The sequence below is a fragment of the Perognathus longimembris genome, chromosome 2, assembly GCF_023159225.1.
Source record: "Perognathus longimembris pacificus isolate PPM17 chromosome 2, ASM2315922v1, whole genome shotgun sequence".
Classification (NCBI taxonomy): Eukaryota; Metazoa; Chordata; class Mammalia; order Rodentia; family Heteromyidae; genus Perognathus; species Perognathus longimembris.
This window is the reverse complement of record NC_063162.1, coordinates 21006690-21022171: the sequence shown is the minus strand read 5'-3', so window position 1 is coordinate 21022171 and position 15482 is coordinate 21006690. Positions and strand designations below refer to the sequence as shown.

Sequence of the window (15482 nt, the reverse complement as noted above, 5' to 3'; positions counted from 1 at the left end):
TGATTTAATTGTTAAAGTTCATAGTCTTCGTAAGCTACGTAGAGTAGAATGATAATTTTAATCATTGTGAAAGTTAAAGTGTATACTATGAAATATATGTAATAACTTTAACCCAATTTAAAAAATACACACTACAGCTAGTAAAACATGAAGATCTGTTAGGTTTTATGGAGATGTATTGTTGCTATAGGAAAAGGGGTTGGAGGGAAGGATATTGGTATTTCAGGCATATGTCCTATATAAATGAAAGGAAAGATGTCCATGTCACTGATAAGAGAGATGCAAGTTAAATTACCCTTTGATTGTCACTGATAAGAAAGATGCAAGTTAAATTACCCTTTGGTTAATACCACATCTCCATGATCAGATCGATAGAGGCAAGTCAGGCTGGAGAAATTTGCACTATCCTACATTCATGATGCAATCCCAAATACCATTTACCCTGCTGGAGCAGAATTTTCTTACACATACCCCATCCTGTGCATATGTAAAGAGAAAGGTAGGACTGCCAGGTTCTCTGGATTTGTGCCATCTGAAGCTTCAAAGCTCAGGAACTCTTTTTCCTCTCTCTGCAGGAGGTTCCATGTTAAGGAGAACTTACTGAAGGCATATTTTGGCTTTACTCCTGTGTGGTATGCATACAGCATTGCGCTCAACTACTATCCAGAGTTCCTAGTGTGGGTATTGCCTTAGAACTCTGCTTCAAGGCTGTTAACTTTGGCCTCAGGTTAGAGTGTGGGGGCCCAGGCAGGAGGCACAGGCTCGTGTTAGGGTGTGTTAACTCAATTATATTTGGATCCTTGGAAGAAGGAGAGTTTCTGTGACCTCAAAAAGGTGAATGCTCATCTTCCCCAGCAGGAAGAAGGTCTGCTGGCCTTCCTTTGATTGATGATGAGGTCAGGTAGAGTAGTCTGTCTGCCTAGAGAAGGCTCTGGGTCTTAGGATGCTGGGCAGCAAGGACAGTGCCCTTAATAAATACAAGGCTTTGGTCACTTCCCTAAAATGAGGGTAGCATTGAGTGTGTTAAGGGCCTTCTTCACACATGTGCATAGGATGAGGTGCTTGTCACAAGAAGATTTCAGGAGCTTTGACTGCATGGTTGCTCCACCGTAGTCATGTGTGACAGTGACATCAGGCTGTCCTGTATCCCATGGCCTCCAAAAAACCCTGTAGGTTCTTCATTTCTTTCTTTCTTTTTTTTTTTTTTTTTTTTTTTGGCCAGTCCTGGGCCTTGGACTCTGGGCCTGAGCACTGTCCCTGGCTTCTTTTTGCTCAAGGCTAGCACTCTGCCACTTGAGCCACAGCAACACTTCTGGCCATTTTCTGTATATGTGGTGCTGGGGAATCGAACCCTGGGCTTCTTGTATACGAGGCAAGCACTCTTGCCACTAGGCCATATTCCCAGCCCTAGGTTCTTCTTCATTTCTAACATTAGACTAGCCATACACATCTCACCCCTTGCACCCAGGTTGGCTTAGAGCAAGGAGCAAGCCCGTGACCCTTTGAAATGAGGATTGGCTATTGAAGAGATGCAGTGGGAATAATAATCAAGTGGCCCAATTAGGAGCAGCTAGGCTAGTGGGGGCGGGGGGGGGGGAGGCAACAAGACTGACTTTGAACTTTCTGTACTCCACTGTCTCAGCCAGGGCTGATTCATTCAGTAAAATGTCCAGGTGGTCTCCCCCTCCCTGCCAGGCCTGTGCGGACTTGCACGTCTGCCCCTGTGTGCTTTACAGCTTGTGGGAGGAGTTTTCTTCCAGTTTCACAGGCAGCTTCTCTGGACCCAACTCCACCAAGCAGCCCCCAGGGGCCACAGCAGCAGCTCCGGTCTTCACAGGAAGGGGTGTGGAGTTGCCAATTGCTGAACTCTCCCCTGGGTATTTGCTTTGTCCTGGGATTTTGAGAGATGGGTCCCAGCCCAACTAGCCTTTCCTTTCTCAGCAGCTGCAGAGTATCTCTGGCAGCATAGCCAGTACATGTGGCATTTAGGGGAAGAACTGGAAAATCCTCCGAAGGAACCAAGTCCTCCAAAGGAACCAGCTCTGGACCTTCTTCTTCTTTTTAATTAATTAATTAATTTATTTATTTATTTTGGTGCTGGTATCAATACCTGCTGACTAACAAGTAGCAGGATTTAGCTGCAATTCTTGCCTTGTCCCTAGAAAGCATGTAGTCATCCAAGTTCTCAACAGAGCACCTGGAAGGAAGGGTAATAAGAAACCCCAAAGGGAACATCAGCGGTCTCTCCACACACCAAGTACCTTAGTTCTGCCTCCCGTATGGGGTAGGGCCCTTTCCAGACCATTGTGTAGAACTTCACTGTACCTGAGTGATTTCACACAGAATGTAGGCAGAGTTGAGGCAAATGACAATAGATTTGCATTTAAGTGCTTCAAAAGCAGTGCTAATTATTTTGTAAAAATACTTATTTTCTTATATGGCCTATTTCCCTAGATTAGGCTAAGTTGTATATCTAGGCCAGGCCAACTATGGTCTGCTATGACTAAAACTCGATGTTGGGGAGATAGAAGGAGGCTGAGGAGCTAAGTTAGTATGCATGTCCCCATTCACATTCCACCACCCCCCTTCCCAATCATATACTTCAGGTATTCTTTCTCCTTCCTTCCTTCCTTTCTTTCTTTCTGTCCTGGGGTTTAAACTCAGGGCCAGAGTGCTGTCCCTAAGCTTCTTTTGCTCAAGGCTAGTGCTCTACCATTGAGCCACAGTGTTACTTCTGGCTTTTTCTGAGTAGTTTATTGGAGTCTCACAGACTTTACTGCCCCGGCTGGCTTCAAACCACAATCCTCAGATCTCAGCCTCTTGAGTAGCTGGGATTACAGGCATGAGCCATCAGCATCTGCTAAATAGTTTCTGAATGGAAGTTGTTAGTAGGATGTAACATGAAGTCATGAAACCTTGCTCTCAAATAAGCAAAGGGTAGGACTGTAACCAGCAGGTTTTTTGGACTTTTTCCCCCCACCCTGGAGTGTTATTTCCCCTCGAATATGCCTGCCTCCCTTTAGCTAAGGGACTTTTCTCTGGTCCCCTCTCACCTAGATGCCTTTCTCTGAGATACCAGTTAACTGTAGGACTCAGATGCCCCTCCCCCAATGGGGGTGGGGCATTTTCACCCTTTGAGGGAGTAGAGGGAAGGAGCCAGCTCCTCCAACCTCTGGCTGGGCAGCTGGAGTTCTGACCAAGGCATATTAGCATTTGAAAACCCCTCTAAAGGGCCCAGAGCTTCCTGGGGCTAGCTTTGCCTCCAGAGCTGGGACCCATAGTAGCTTCCTACAGAATGGGCCTAGAATCCAGGGCATAAAGACCAGAATGAGCCCATTGTGGCTTTGTCCCAAGCGTGAAAACTGTGACCAAGGCTCTTTTCATTGTTGAGAAAGACATTTCTTGGCCACTGCAGCCCGTGCTCCTCACTGGAAGGTCCTGTTAATGTGATGCTCTAAACATTTCTATTTCTGTGGAAAAATTACACTTTCTGCCCCTCCCCTTAACTCAGTAATACCACCTACCAAATCTTGACCATATGTGATCAGGGTGGAATGTGTTGGTCCCATTACAGCAACTTGGCCTGAATTCCTTTTCTTGCCTTAGGGTATCCTCCCATCTGCCATTTAAGCCCCTTCCCAAATTAAGCCCGTACAAAGTGCCATGTGATCGGTTACTCAGTTTGGGTTTGCACATATTTATTTTTAAATCACTGTCAACTCTGGTTAATAAAAGGTCATGGCCCCAAATCTTTCCAGTCCTTTCCTTCTTTTCATCCTAAACTCCTGCCTGGTTTGTGGTAGTTTTCTACAGACCAGACACCAGAAAGGTGTGAAAAGCCCCTAGGGAACTGGCCATCTGTTTCTTAAACCAGGCACAATGGTGCCACCTACAGGGCATTTGATGTTACTACAGGCTCAGTGGCTGTCTTCTGGTGGGAAGTATCTATCAGTACAGTTACACAGGAATACTAATCAGACACATTGAGTAGGCACACTAGTTGCTGATTATAGAGCAAGAGATAAACATTCAGATATTGCAAGTTGGGCAAGTTGTTCAGGGTTGTACTAGTAAGGGACAGAGGCAAATAGAAACAAGTCTTCCCAACTCCAAAGTTCAGTACTGTCAGTCTGCCTTTAAAGCTAGCAGATTTTTAGCTGGTAACTTGACAAGGCACTTGTTAACATGAACAGTTTCTTTCCCTAATCCCCCAGCTCTTTCAGTCTTGTTGATTTTGTCTCAGTGTGATGTGACTTGAATCTTTGAACAGGTTTGTGTGCCTTGTTACTCTTTTTCTTTTTTTGCCAGTCCTGGGACTTGAACTCAGGGCCTGGGCACTGTCCTTGAGATTCTCCATGCTCAAGGCTAGCACTCTACCCACTTGAGCTACAGTGCCACTTCCAGCTTTTTGTTTATGTGATACTGAGGAATTAAACCCAGGGCTTCATGCATGCTAGGTCAGCACTCCACCACTAAGCCACACTTCCAGCCCTTGTTCATTACTTTTTTTTTTCTTTTCCCCAGTCGGTCATGGGGCTTGAACTCAGGGCCTGGGCATTGTCCCTGAGCTTTTTATCTCAAGGCTAGCGCTCCACCACTTTGAGCTACAGCGCCACTTCTGGTTATCTGGTGGTTAATTGGCAATGAATCTTGCAGACTTTCCTGCCTGGGCTGGCTTCAAACTGTGATCCTCATTTCTCAGCCTCCTGAGTAGCTAGGATTACAAGCACGAGCCACTGGTACCCAGATTACAATTTTTTAAATAATAGTAGGAAGATAACAGTATTGACTAGAGCATAGTAACATTTTCCTTTTGTTGTATTGGTTTGAAGCTCTTGAATTATCTTTCACTTAATGCTAAGCAGCATTTACTTTCCTTATTTAGTATAATGATTTGAAGTTGCCTTATAAAGTAAGTTTATTGGGCTAGGAATGTAGCTTGGTAGTAGAGCACTTGCCTAGAATGTGTGAGGTCTAAACCCAGCACTGCCAAAAAAAACCAGTAAGTTTGTTTAGGTAAAAAAAAAAAGTGTCAATTTAAGGAGAAAATACATTATGTATTATGCATTACATTAAGTAATGGTACTAGTGATGCACAGATGTGTCAAGAACCCTAGTGGATCTGTGAAGTTTGGGTCATATTGCTCATTTTCACTGACAAGCCACATGACCTTGGGCAGTCTCATGAACCCTTCTCTCATTTGTAGAAAAGAAAATGTTGGTAGGTGATTGTTCAGTTTACATAGACCTGTAAAATAATTATAAGTGTATTCTGCCAGGATAGCTGCTGACCTTGGGAGGTGGTAACAAAAAATCCAAGGCTTGGCTTGGTTTGCCCTACTTTGCCTCTCCTCCAAGATAACTTCTTTTTGCCTTACTAGAGCCATTTTTTTTTTTTTTTGTCAGTTGTGGAGCTTGAACTCTGGGCTTGGGCACTGTCCCTGTGCTCTTCAGCTCAAGACTAGCTCTCTACCATTTGAGCCACAGCACTACTTCCAGTTTTCTGGTGGTTAATTGGAGATACAAGTACCACAGGCTTTCCTACCTGGGCTAGCTTTGAACCTTGATCCTCAGATCTCAGCCTACTGGGTAGCTAGATTTATAGGCATGAGCCACCGGTGCCCAGCACAACCTTCTTGTATAATAGATTTATTGAGGTATGATTCTACAGAAGCCATCACAAGAAACCCTACAACATTTTCATTACTCCAGAAAGAATACCTCTACCTGTCACTCTTGATTTCTGCCAGATGGACCAGTTGTAGTAACCACTTATCTATTATCTGTTTCTGTATGTTTGCTCGTTTAGATGTTTCATAACAACAGAATTCACATTTTTTAGTAACTTACTTGTTTCGTTTAGCATAATGTGGTGGGGGGTTTTGTTTGTTTGTTTGGCTTGATTTGGTTTGGTCCTTTGATTTTTGCTGGCACTGGGGCTTTTACTTGGGACCTTGCAGTCTTGCTTGGCTTTCTTGCTTAGGGCTGGTGCTCTACCATTTGAGCTATACATTTCTCTTGTTAATGGACATGGAGAGTTTTCTGCCCAGGCTGGCTTTGAACCATGATCCTACCATGTCTTAGCCTCCTCAATAGCTAGGATTACAGGTATGAGCTACCAGTACACCAGAAGGGCAATATTTTTTAAAGTTCAAGTTGTAACATGTATTATAGTACTGTATTCTTTTTTATTGTCAAATAATATTACTTGAGCCTGTATCTTGGATGAAAAAGATGGTTGTGTAACATCACCTAGGAGAGGAAGGATTCGCATTCAGACCAAGAAAGGAACATCAGAAGCCCCCATCTCCCTCTGGAACCTACATGCTGGCTTTCATGCTAGAGGATGGGTGTGGTATGTTTTGCCTTGACTTAAATGTTGATTAGAAAAACAGAGACCTCAGCTGTCAATTCCCAAGTTGTAAATAAATCATGACACAGCCATTTAAAGGAGGCTAAGTAGCTTTCTGCACATTGATGTGGAGTAAACTCTAAAGATACATGAGTGAAGTATACTTGCATTTGTGATCAGAATGAAAAATGGAGTCTGTGGACTCACATGGGCTGGTAAATGCAGCAGACTTTGAGTACCCAAAATTAAGAGTCAGGGTGGGAGAACACCTAATATCGCATGGAGTTTTTTCTCTTTTGGTTGCCATGCCTTAAAAAAGAAATAGAGTAATGGGCCTTGGTGAAGCACAGTTGTGAGGTTCTGAGGGAAAGGCAAAGCAGAAAGATTAGGCATAGGGAGGGCTGGGGATTTAGCTCAGCGGAAGAGCACCTGCCTGGTGAGCACAAGGCGCTCTGGAGGAAAGAAAATATATATGTATATATACATATACATATACATGTATGTATATGTATATATACATATATACATATGTATATATACATATATATGCGCATAAGGAAAGAAGTGGGGGTGATATCCCCCCTCTTCCTGGAACTCTGGGGAATGGAAACAGCTGGTGGAGACAGTACTCCTTCCTCTTCCTAAAGACCCACAAACCAAATAAGCCCTGATAAAAGCAAAGCCTCTGAGACAGGCAACTCTCTTTTCTTTTCTTTCTTTTTTTGCCAGTTCTGGTGCTTGGAACTCAGGGCCTGAGCACGGTCCCTGGCTTCTTTTTGCTCAGGCTAGCACTCTACCTCTTGAGCCACAGGACCACTTCTGCCTTTTTCTGTTTATGTGGTGCTGAGGACTCGAACCCAGGGCTTCATGCATGCGAGGCAAACCAGTAAACTACATTCCCAGCCCAGGACAGGCAACTCTCCAGTGACCTAACCAGATGCCAGAACAGCTGAGACCTCACCCAAAAGAGCTATAAAAGAGGGACTCCACAAGCCTACATCATGCTACTGGTTTCTAGGCCTCCTTATTTTCTTGTGCCTCCTCTTCCTCCCTCTCTTCCTCCCCCTCCATGACCTCCCCCTCCTCCTCTTCCTCCTCTTCTCCTTTTCCTCACCAGGAAGCAAGAAGACAAGACCTCATATGGCATAAAGTGGCCCTCCCTGTGAGGGGTCCTGATTGGGGACTTGTACCAAACCACTGGTAGCTAAGAGGCTTGCCTCCATTTTCCTGGGCATCTGACATTTAGTTTCAACTTTGTCTCTGCTCCCGATCTTCCTACCTCACAATTCTTTATTTGATGGGGAGAAGAAAAGGACCCAGGACCCCTAGATGACATCAGTTCTGGGGTGGCTGACTTCATGGACACAGCTGGTCGTCCTGCTGTGGTGTGTGAGGCACTGCCCAGACCTCCATTTACTCAAAGCCTCCAATGTTCTTCAGAAATCCCTAAATCTGTCTGCCCATGGGAAACTGGTTATAGATCTCCAAGGACCTCCGAGATTGGTTGCATGTTCCCTGTCCAGGCTGTCTCAACAGCACAGAAATCCCCATCTGTGTTTCTAAGGCAAAGGGTTTACATGGCCCCCAGCCTCCCTGCACAGTGCTGGCCAAGTGGCCCCAGAGAAAACCCCTTTATTCTTTGCAGGCAGACACCATTATGACTTCCTCTTCACCCTCCAGTGGGGGTGCTGAGAAGGACAGAAGATTCTGGAAGTCTTCGGCCTTCGTGGTCAAGTGAACATCCACACTTTCTGCCTGTCCTTTGTACTGAAAGCCAACAGAATGGGCAACCAGGAACCACTTGGTGTTTTGGAGAATCTCTACAACTCTTTGCTTTGCCCAGCACCAAATCTTTCTCCCTTTTCATAAGGGCTACCCCAGGAAGACGGGAGCCTCCAGACCTGGGCTTCTGTCATCCCAGGACAGAGTCCAGGTCTTGCTCTAAATGCTAAGGATTCCCCTATGTCTCCACAGAGAACACCTTCTGCAGCGGAGACCATGTGTCTTGGCACAGCCCTTTGGATAATAGTGAGTCAAGAATTCAGCACATGCTGCTGACAGAGGACCCACAGATGCAGCCTGTGCAGACACCCTTTGGGGTAGTTACCTTCCTCCAGGTAAGACACAGTGGAACTGTCGGATATTGGAGCCTTCCCTGTGGGAAAGATCCAGAAAGACCAAGAATGGTGGGGAGGAGCTAGGGAACAGGAGGTTCCCATTGGTCATCTCTTCCTTCTGAGGGTCTGTGAGGTAATCAAATGGTTTGATTTTCACAATTTCACCTGCTGAGATGGCAGAAGTGAGAGGGATTTCCCAGCAGGAAGCAAGCTCCAAACTGGCCTCTTGCCTCCTAGAAGGGGTGTGTTCTCCCCAGCTTCCACCAAAGACCAGTTGGTCTTTGTATAACCTTTCCTGGAGATGAGCATAAAGGCTTTGAGACTGTTGGAAGGCCCCTCTGGCCCACTCCTGCTCCCAGAGACACAGCCTGTGGACCCAAACTGAGTTGTTTTCTCTTGGCAGCTGAGAGCTAGACTTTATGCCATCAGACTTTCTGATCTGTTACAGCAAGGGCAAGAGTCAGTCTTAGTGCCCGTCTCTGGACCCAGGCATCCCCTAGGCCAGCAGCTGCTCCTTCCTAAGCTCTCCATCTCATTTTGAAGCATACCAGGCCTGTGGGCCCTCACTGAGCTGACCCCTGAGAGAGCCTGGCTGGCTGCTAGGAGGGAGGAGCATTAACACATTGCCTCTTGTCCCGGGCCTCAGATTGTTGGTGTCTGCACTGAGGAGCTACACTCAGCCCAGCAGTGGAATGGGCAGGGCATCCTGGAGCTGCTGCGGACAGTGCCTGTGTGAGTACATGTTCCCGTAGGAGGGGGGGCTGACTGCCGCGGGGTGGGAGTCCCTCTGTCATCCCACATATGTCAGTTCTTCTTTGCATGGCTACCGCAGGTACTCACTCTCCATGGCTCCTGACTGTGAATGTTCATTGCCTTGCATTGTGGGAATGCTGGTGGCTGGGCCAATGGCCTTCGATTCTAGTTAATTGTGTCCCCTTTCCTTGTCCACAGCGCTGGTGGCCCCTGGCTGATAACTGACATGCGGAGGGGAGAGACCATATTTGAGATCGATCCACACCTGCAAGTATGTCTTGAGTGAGGAAAACCTTGCTAGCACACTGTGCCTAGGCCTCTTCCAAATAACACTGGCTTTCATCCTGGGAAAATGGAGGAGCTTTATATGTGAGTGAGTAGAAATATGGCATGATTTGGAACTTGTCTCCTGAATTCTGAAACCCACATAAGAAAGAAGATATTTCAGCCCATGAAATCATGTCTCGGGCACATGTATTTTTGAATTACAAAGCATATGTTTTATTGTATATAAACTATATAACAACTCAACAGGTTAGATCCCAGCAACAAAAGAAAATGATTGTAGTGGATATTGCTTCTCTGTTCGGGAGTTATTCTCCCATTTCTCCTTCTAAAAAGAATAAAGATAACCAGGTGCTGGTGGCTGACACATGTAATCCTAGCTACTCAGGAGACAGAGATCTAAGGATTGCAGTTTGAACCCAGCCTGGACAGGAAAGTCCATGAGATTCTTATCTCCAATAAAGTACTCAAAGAAAAAAACAGCCAGTAGTGGCACTGTGGCTCAAGTGGTAGAGCACAAGAAGCTCAGGAACAACACCCAGGACTGGTTTAAAAAAAAAAAAAAAAAGATTTAGCTTGAGATAGTTATAATCCTAGCTCTTCAGGAAGCAAGAGTCAGAACGATTGCAGTTTGAAGCCAGTCCAAGGAAAAAGTTCCTGAGGCCCATCTCAACTAGTGTGCCTGTCATCCCAGCAGTGTGGGATTGAGGTCCAGGCTGACCCATCCAAAAACAGTACCCTATTGGAAAAACAACAGAAGCAGTAAGGTTCATGACTGAAGATGTAGAGTGCCTGGCTTACAAACTCAAGGCCCTGAGATCAAACCCCACTATTACTAAAAGGAAAAAGGAAACAAAACAAAACTCTGTTCTGTTTCCTTTTCAGTGCCACTCTACCCACAGGGAATAATGACTCTGAGGCCCGGCTACAGGATGAGTATTGATTGGCCTAAAGATCCTGTTATTCTTTCCATCACATTTTCCACTCCTGCCTGGGAGGATTGGCACTCCTTGAAGTGTAGAGGGGTCTTTAGGCCACAGGCCCCTCACTATAGTCTGCCTGGAAAACATCTGTCACCTTTGGTTTTGGCTTCCTTGGGCATATAGGTAAATTTTGAAAGCCGTAGATGCCTGGAGATGTGGTTCAAGCAGTAGAATGTGTGCTTGGCAAGCATAAGGCCCTGAGTTCAAATCCCAGTACCAACAGTATAATATGAAACAATCTGAAAGCTGTAAGAACATCAATGCCTTTCCTGCTGGCTGCTCAGAAGTAGAAGCTCAGCAGGCAACTGATCACGTGTCTGCCCTCTGTCTACCTTGCCATTGGTGACAAGGTAAGCAGAACCTTTCTTGCTTTTGTAAAGCACTGGCAGGACACAGATAACTGCCAGAAATTTCATGGCATGTGGACATTTAGCTCACAGACCCTGGGTTTTTTGTGGCAGTCTTGTGAGCTCTTAGGCATAAATTTTCTTCATTCACAGATGATGCTCCTCTGTTTTCCTAGTGCCTTTAACACCAAAATGTTCAAATTGTTGCAAAGATCTTTTGATATATCTCTAACTTTAACTTGGTTTCCATGTAGCCTCTACTAATGGAAGAACTTGAGAACCATGAAGGCTCTGTTTCCCTTAGCCCTTGTTCTGCCATCACACTGAGCTCCAGCATGGGGCACTGTGGCCTGTTTGGCTCCTGTCCTAAGTGCCAAATACTCAGAAAGAACCTGACCCCTTGAACTGATAGGGTAAGCAACCTATCATCTACCTGCTGAGAACTTCTCAAGTCTACAGACTCCTTGGGATCAGCCAGCAGGACCCACAGCACCGAGTGTAGTGCTGCAAGGCACCCTGGGAGATAGCACAGTTTTCTTTCATGGTGGCCCTGTGTACCAAGTGAAAACCCTTAAGTGTTTGCTTGTGCCTTGCTTGGACCTGCTTGCCATAGATTATTTGAGAGCTTGTTCAGTTCCTTTGATCTAAGATCTGCTACTAATGATTTAGTTATGTGCCTTAAACAAGTCCCTTCACTTCTCTGGGCCGTAACTCTTGTGAAGTAGTGGACTAGTGAACTAATGGAGGCAAGCAGTGACTGTTTTTAGCTATTCACCTAGGTGAAGGCCTTACCTAGGTGAGCAGCCAGTGGAGGGGAAGAAACTCAGGGTCTCTCCTGAGCAAACCAGGACCACCTGTTCCTCACTCCCTGCCTAGAGCACCTAGAGCTGCTGTCCTGCCCTACTGCCGGCCTCACCCTGCCAGAATCTCCAGCTTCACCCATGCTTATGGTAGCACCAGAAGAGTGATTGATGTGATGGAAGCCACCTGTGACCAGTCCTCAGCCTTAAGGAGATACCTTGTCTGGGAGCCCCAGACAGGCTTCTTGGCTGACCAGCGGCCAGTTTGGTGCCTGAGGCACTCTAGAGAGAGGAACTGGCAAACAGAAATGTAGTCTCTGTTGAGGTACTTAGTCATAAGTAATTTATTTGGCTCACATGGCTGTTTATGAGCAAGGTTGCTGGAACCTTCCAGATGACCTTTGATCCAAAGCTCAGCATCACAGAACTACGTTTTACCAGAAAATTTAGGGATATTTTGGGTACAACTCTTCCTTGAGGCCATTTGGAGGGCTTTGGACTTACTGGTGCCAAAGTCTTCCCAAAAGCAGGACCTCCAAGGGAGTCTGCAGATGGCCATTGCCCTGTAGACCCCCATTCCACCCTAAGAAATAGTAAAGAACCCCATCTTGAACCCTTTGCCAAACAAGTTGGCTAGCAGCTAGGGAACCAACAACCCTTTTGCTCTGAGTAACTGCCCCCTCTAGCTGCCAGATTGAGGGACTGCAGCTGTGGATTCTCCTGCCTTAAACAGGCTTGTTTCTACTCTACTCCCTTCAGCAGTGACTGGGGAGGTGGTGTGTGTATGTGTGTCTTGCTGAAAGATCAGGAAGAAGAGAAAGGACTCTGCCTTTTCTCAGGGAAAACCTGTTTTGCTATATGAGCTCTGGGCCAACAGGGATAAAGCATGGTCCAGGGTCCAATGAAGCCCAAAGGCCATCTCATTGCAAGGTTGATGACAGAGATGTTACCTGGCATTTTCATTCCTCCTGGCTCCCCATAATCTCTTGCTCCCCACAGGAGTCCAGTGGCAGACAGAGCCTTTTGTATGTTAACCAGAGCAGAACAGGGTTAGAGACCCTGCTCTTGTAGCAGCTGTCTATACTCAGCCCCTACAAAGGTCCATTACATTCTGTAAGAGTCATTGCTGGGATGGGGTGACTATCTTGGGCCTCTAGTTCTCTGAAGGAACTCTGGCTCTTCGATTCTTTTCAAGCAGGAGAGAGTTGACAAAGGCATCGAAACAGACGGCTCCAACCTGAGTGGTGTCAGTGCCAAGTGTGCCTGGGACGACTTGAGCCGGCCTCCCGAGGATGATGAGGACAGCCGAAGTATCTGCATCGGCACACAGCCCAGGCGGCTGTCTGGCAAAGGTAGAAGCTTTTGTCCTGCCTTTCCCTTGTCCTTTCAGGATAATTTTCAGGATCTCTAGGATGGTTCCATTTGATAGTTTATTTCCTGGTCTGACTAAATGAAGTCTCCTAGTATGGGAGAATTAAAGGAACTCTATCACTGTATTTCTAGCAGAAAGTCCGTGTTGTGTGTCATTCCCCCCTCCCTCCTCCCCCCCTCCTTTTCCTGCCCCCTCCCCCCCCCCACTGTCCTGGGGCTTGGACTCAGGGCCTGAGCACTATCCCTGGCTTCTTTTTGCTCAAGGCTAGCACTTTACCTCTTGAGCCACAGCGCCACTTCCAGCGTTTTCTGTTTATGTGGTGCTAAGGAATCTAACCCAGGTCTTCATTCATGGGAGGCAAGCACTCTACTGCTAAGCCACATTCCCAACCCTCTAGCTGTTTTCTGCGTGTATTTCAAATGCATCACCAGAAGGGACCATTATGTTTTCACTTTGCCCCTTGTAGTCTGAGATCATAGAGGTGAGTGGAAGCCATAGAACAGTTACAGGAAAAGTCCACCCAAGCACAAGAGAAAAAGTATTGGCCTACAAAATTGACACAGGGCCCAGGTTTGGCCTGAAGACTATGCCAGACCCAAGGATCTCTCTGTCCTCAGGTCTTTTCAGGCCTTTGATGAGAGAGGCCTGAGTGTAAGGCCAGCTCACAAGCAGCTTTACACCACTGTCCTACAGATGCAGTTTAAGAGACTGTGATAGGGCACTGTACCCACTGCCTTCTGGATAAAGTGTTAGGGAAGGAAGATGTGGAAGCTCCCCATGCTGGTCTTGCCTACCAAAAGAGTTGTAGTTTTTACTAAAGGACATCACTGTGTAGTACCAAAGGAAAGGCAACCATTACATATAGTAGCATTTACAGTATTTTGTCTACTTCCTTTCTCAGTCTCGCCATCTTTTCTTGTTTACTGAAGAATAAGATGCCCACAGTCATGAAGAAAAGGCTATGTACATGATCTTTGTGTGTTTGTGTGTGTTTGTATGTGTGCATGTGTATACATGCATTTACATGCTGGTGTGGAACCTCGGGCCTTGTGCATGCAGAGCATGCATTCCACCACTGAGCTCCATCTCTACTCCTATACTTATATATTTAAGAACACTCAAAAGATTTTTCTCTTTCTAAAAAGTCCTACATCCAAACATTTGGCCCCTTCCTTTCTTTCCTGCTTGTTCTTACAATGTGTCAAACCTATAAGAAATTCAGAGAGTATATAGTCATTAGAATCATTCAGTTGCTCTTGACAAAAGAGGTAGTTTTGGCTGGACACGGTGACTCACACCTATAATCCTGGTTTCTCACCTATAATTCCAGCTACTCCAGTGAAAGAGAGAGAGTCTTAGAGGCAAAAAGTTAGCAAGTCCTCCCAACTCAATCAATAAACCAAGAGTGGTGGTATGCACATTTGATCTCCCGGAAAGCCACAGATAGGAGAATTGAGATGTGAGGTCAGTCCAGGAAAAAAAATGGGGCTTGAACTCTGGGCCTGGGTGCTGTCCCTGAGCTCTTCAGCTCAAAGTTGGCGCTCTATCACTTGAGCCATAGCACCACTTCCAGGAAACGTTTTTTGTGTGTGGTACTAGTTTTGAATGCAAAGCCTCACATTTGGTATGCTACTAAAACCCAACCTGTTTGCTAAAAACTACTTCTAGTAAAAAAAAAAAAATCACACTTCTAGTTGGAAACTAACTGAAAAACAACTAAAGTAAAAGAGAACTAGAAGTATGCTTCAAGTAGTTTTTAGCATAGAATTTGAGTTTTAGTTGTGAGTGCACCAAGTATGAGGCCTTGAGTTCAAAACCAGTACCACAAAAAAAACCCAAAACAGTAATTTAAATAATCGCAATAATTGTGTGTGTGTGTATCTGTCTGTCTGTCTGTCTGTCTGTCTGTCTGTCTGTCTGTCTCCCTGTCTCCTCTGGCCTTGATTTCAGGACCTGGGTGCTATCCTTGAACTTTGTTGCTCAAGGCTAGCACTCTACCTCTTGAGCAATAGCTCATCTTCTGGCTTTTTTGGGTGCTTTCTTGGAGATAAGAGTTTCACAGACTTTCCTGCCCATGTTGACTTCGACCTGTGATCCTTAGATCTCAGTCTCCTGAGTATCTAGGATTACAGGCAAGCATCATTGGCACCTATGTTTTTTGTTTTTGTAATTATAAAGGTAATCTATGCCACTGTAACGAGTCAATTTAGAAAAAAGTTAACAACTATCTCTTTCCCCACTGAACCCTACCCTTTGAATAATTAATGTTAATTTCCTTTTTATAGTGTGCAGAAGTGGGTCTTAGATAAAAATATTTTATTAGAGACAAGACTAGTAAACTAGCTACACCCCAAAGACCATCAAAGCACTATGCAGAGACAATCCCATCTAGGGACTGTTTTTTCATCTCATAGCCCTTGCCAGCCCCATGGAGACAATTCCCAACTGTAGGCAAAAATGGGAAGATGATCTG

At 45.6% G+C, this 15482-nt stretch overlaps 1 protein-coding gene across 3 annotated transcripts in view; it reads left to right on the top strand.

Annotated features, from left to right (window-relative positions):
* The window catches only part of Sufu (SUFU negative regulator of hedgehog signaling), a 91329-nt gene that overhangs the window by 42536 nt on the left and 33311 nt on the right, over positions 1 to 15482 (top strand). For 2 of the 3 annotated variants that reach the window (XM_048338345.1, XM_048338348.1), the window contains exons 4-7: positions 8327 to 8469; positions 9116 to 9201; positions 9421 to 9493; positions 12833 to 12989. In XM_048338345.1, coding sequence (XP_048194302.1) covers positions 8327 to 8469; positions 9116 to 9201; positions 9421 to 9493; positions 12833 to 12989 — 459 coding nt within the window. The remainder of the gene's footprint in view (positions 1 to 8326; positions 8470 to 9115; positions 9202 to 9420; positions 9494 to 12832; positions 12990 to 15482) is intronic. The other variant, XM_048338346.1, reaches the window with a different exon arrangement.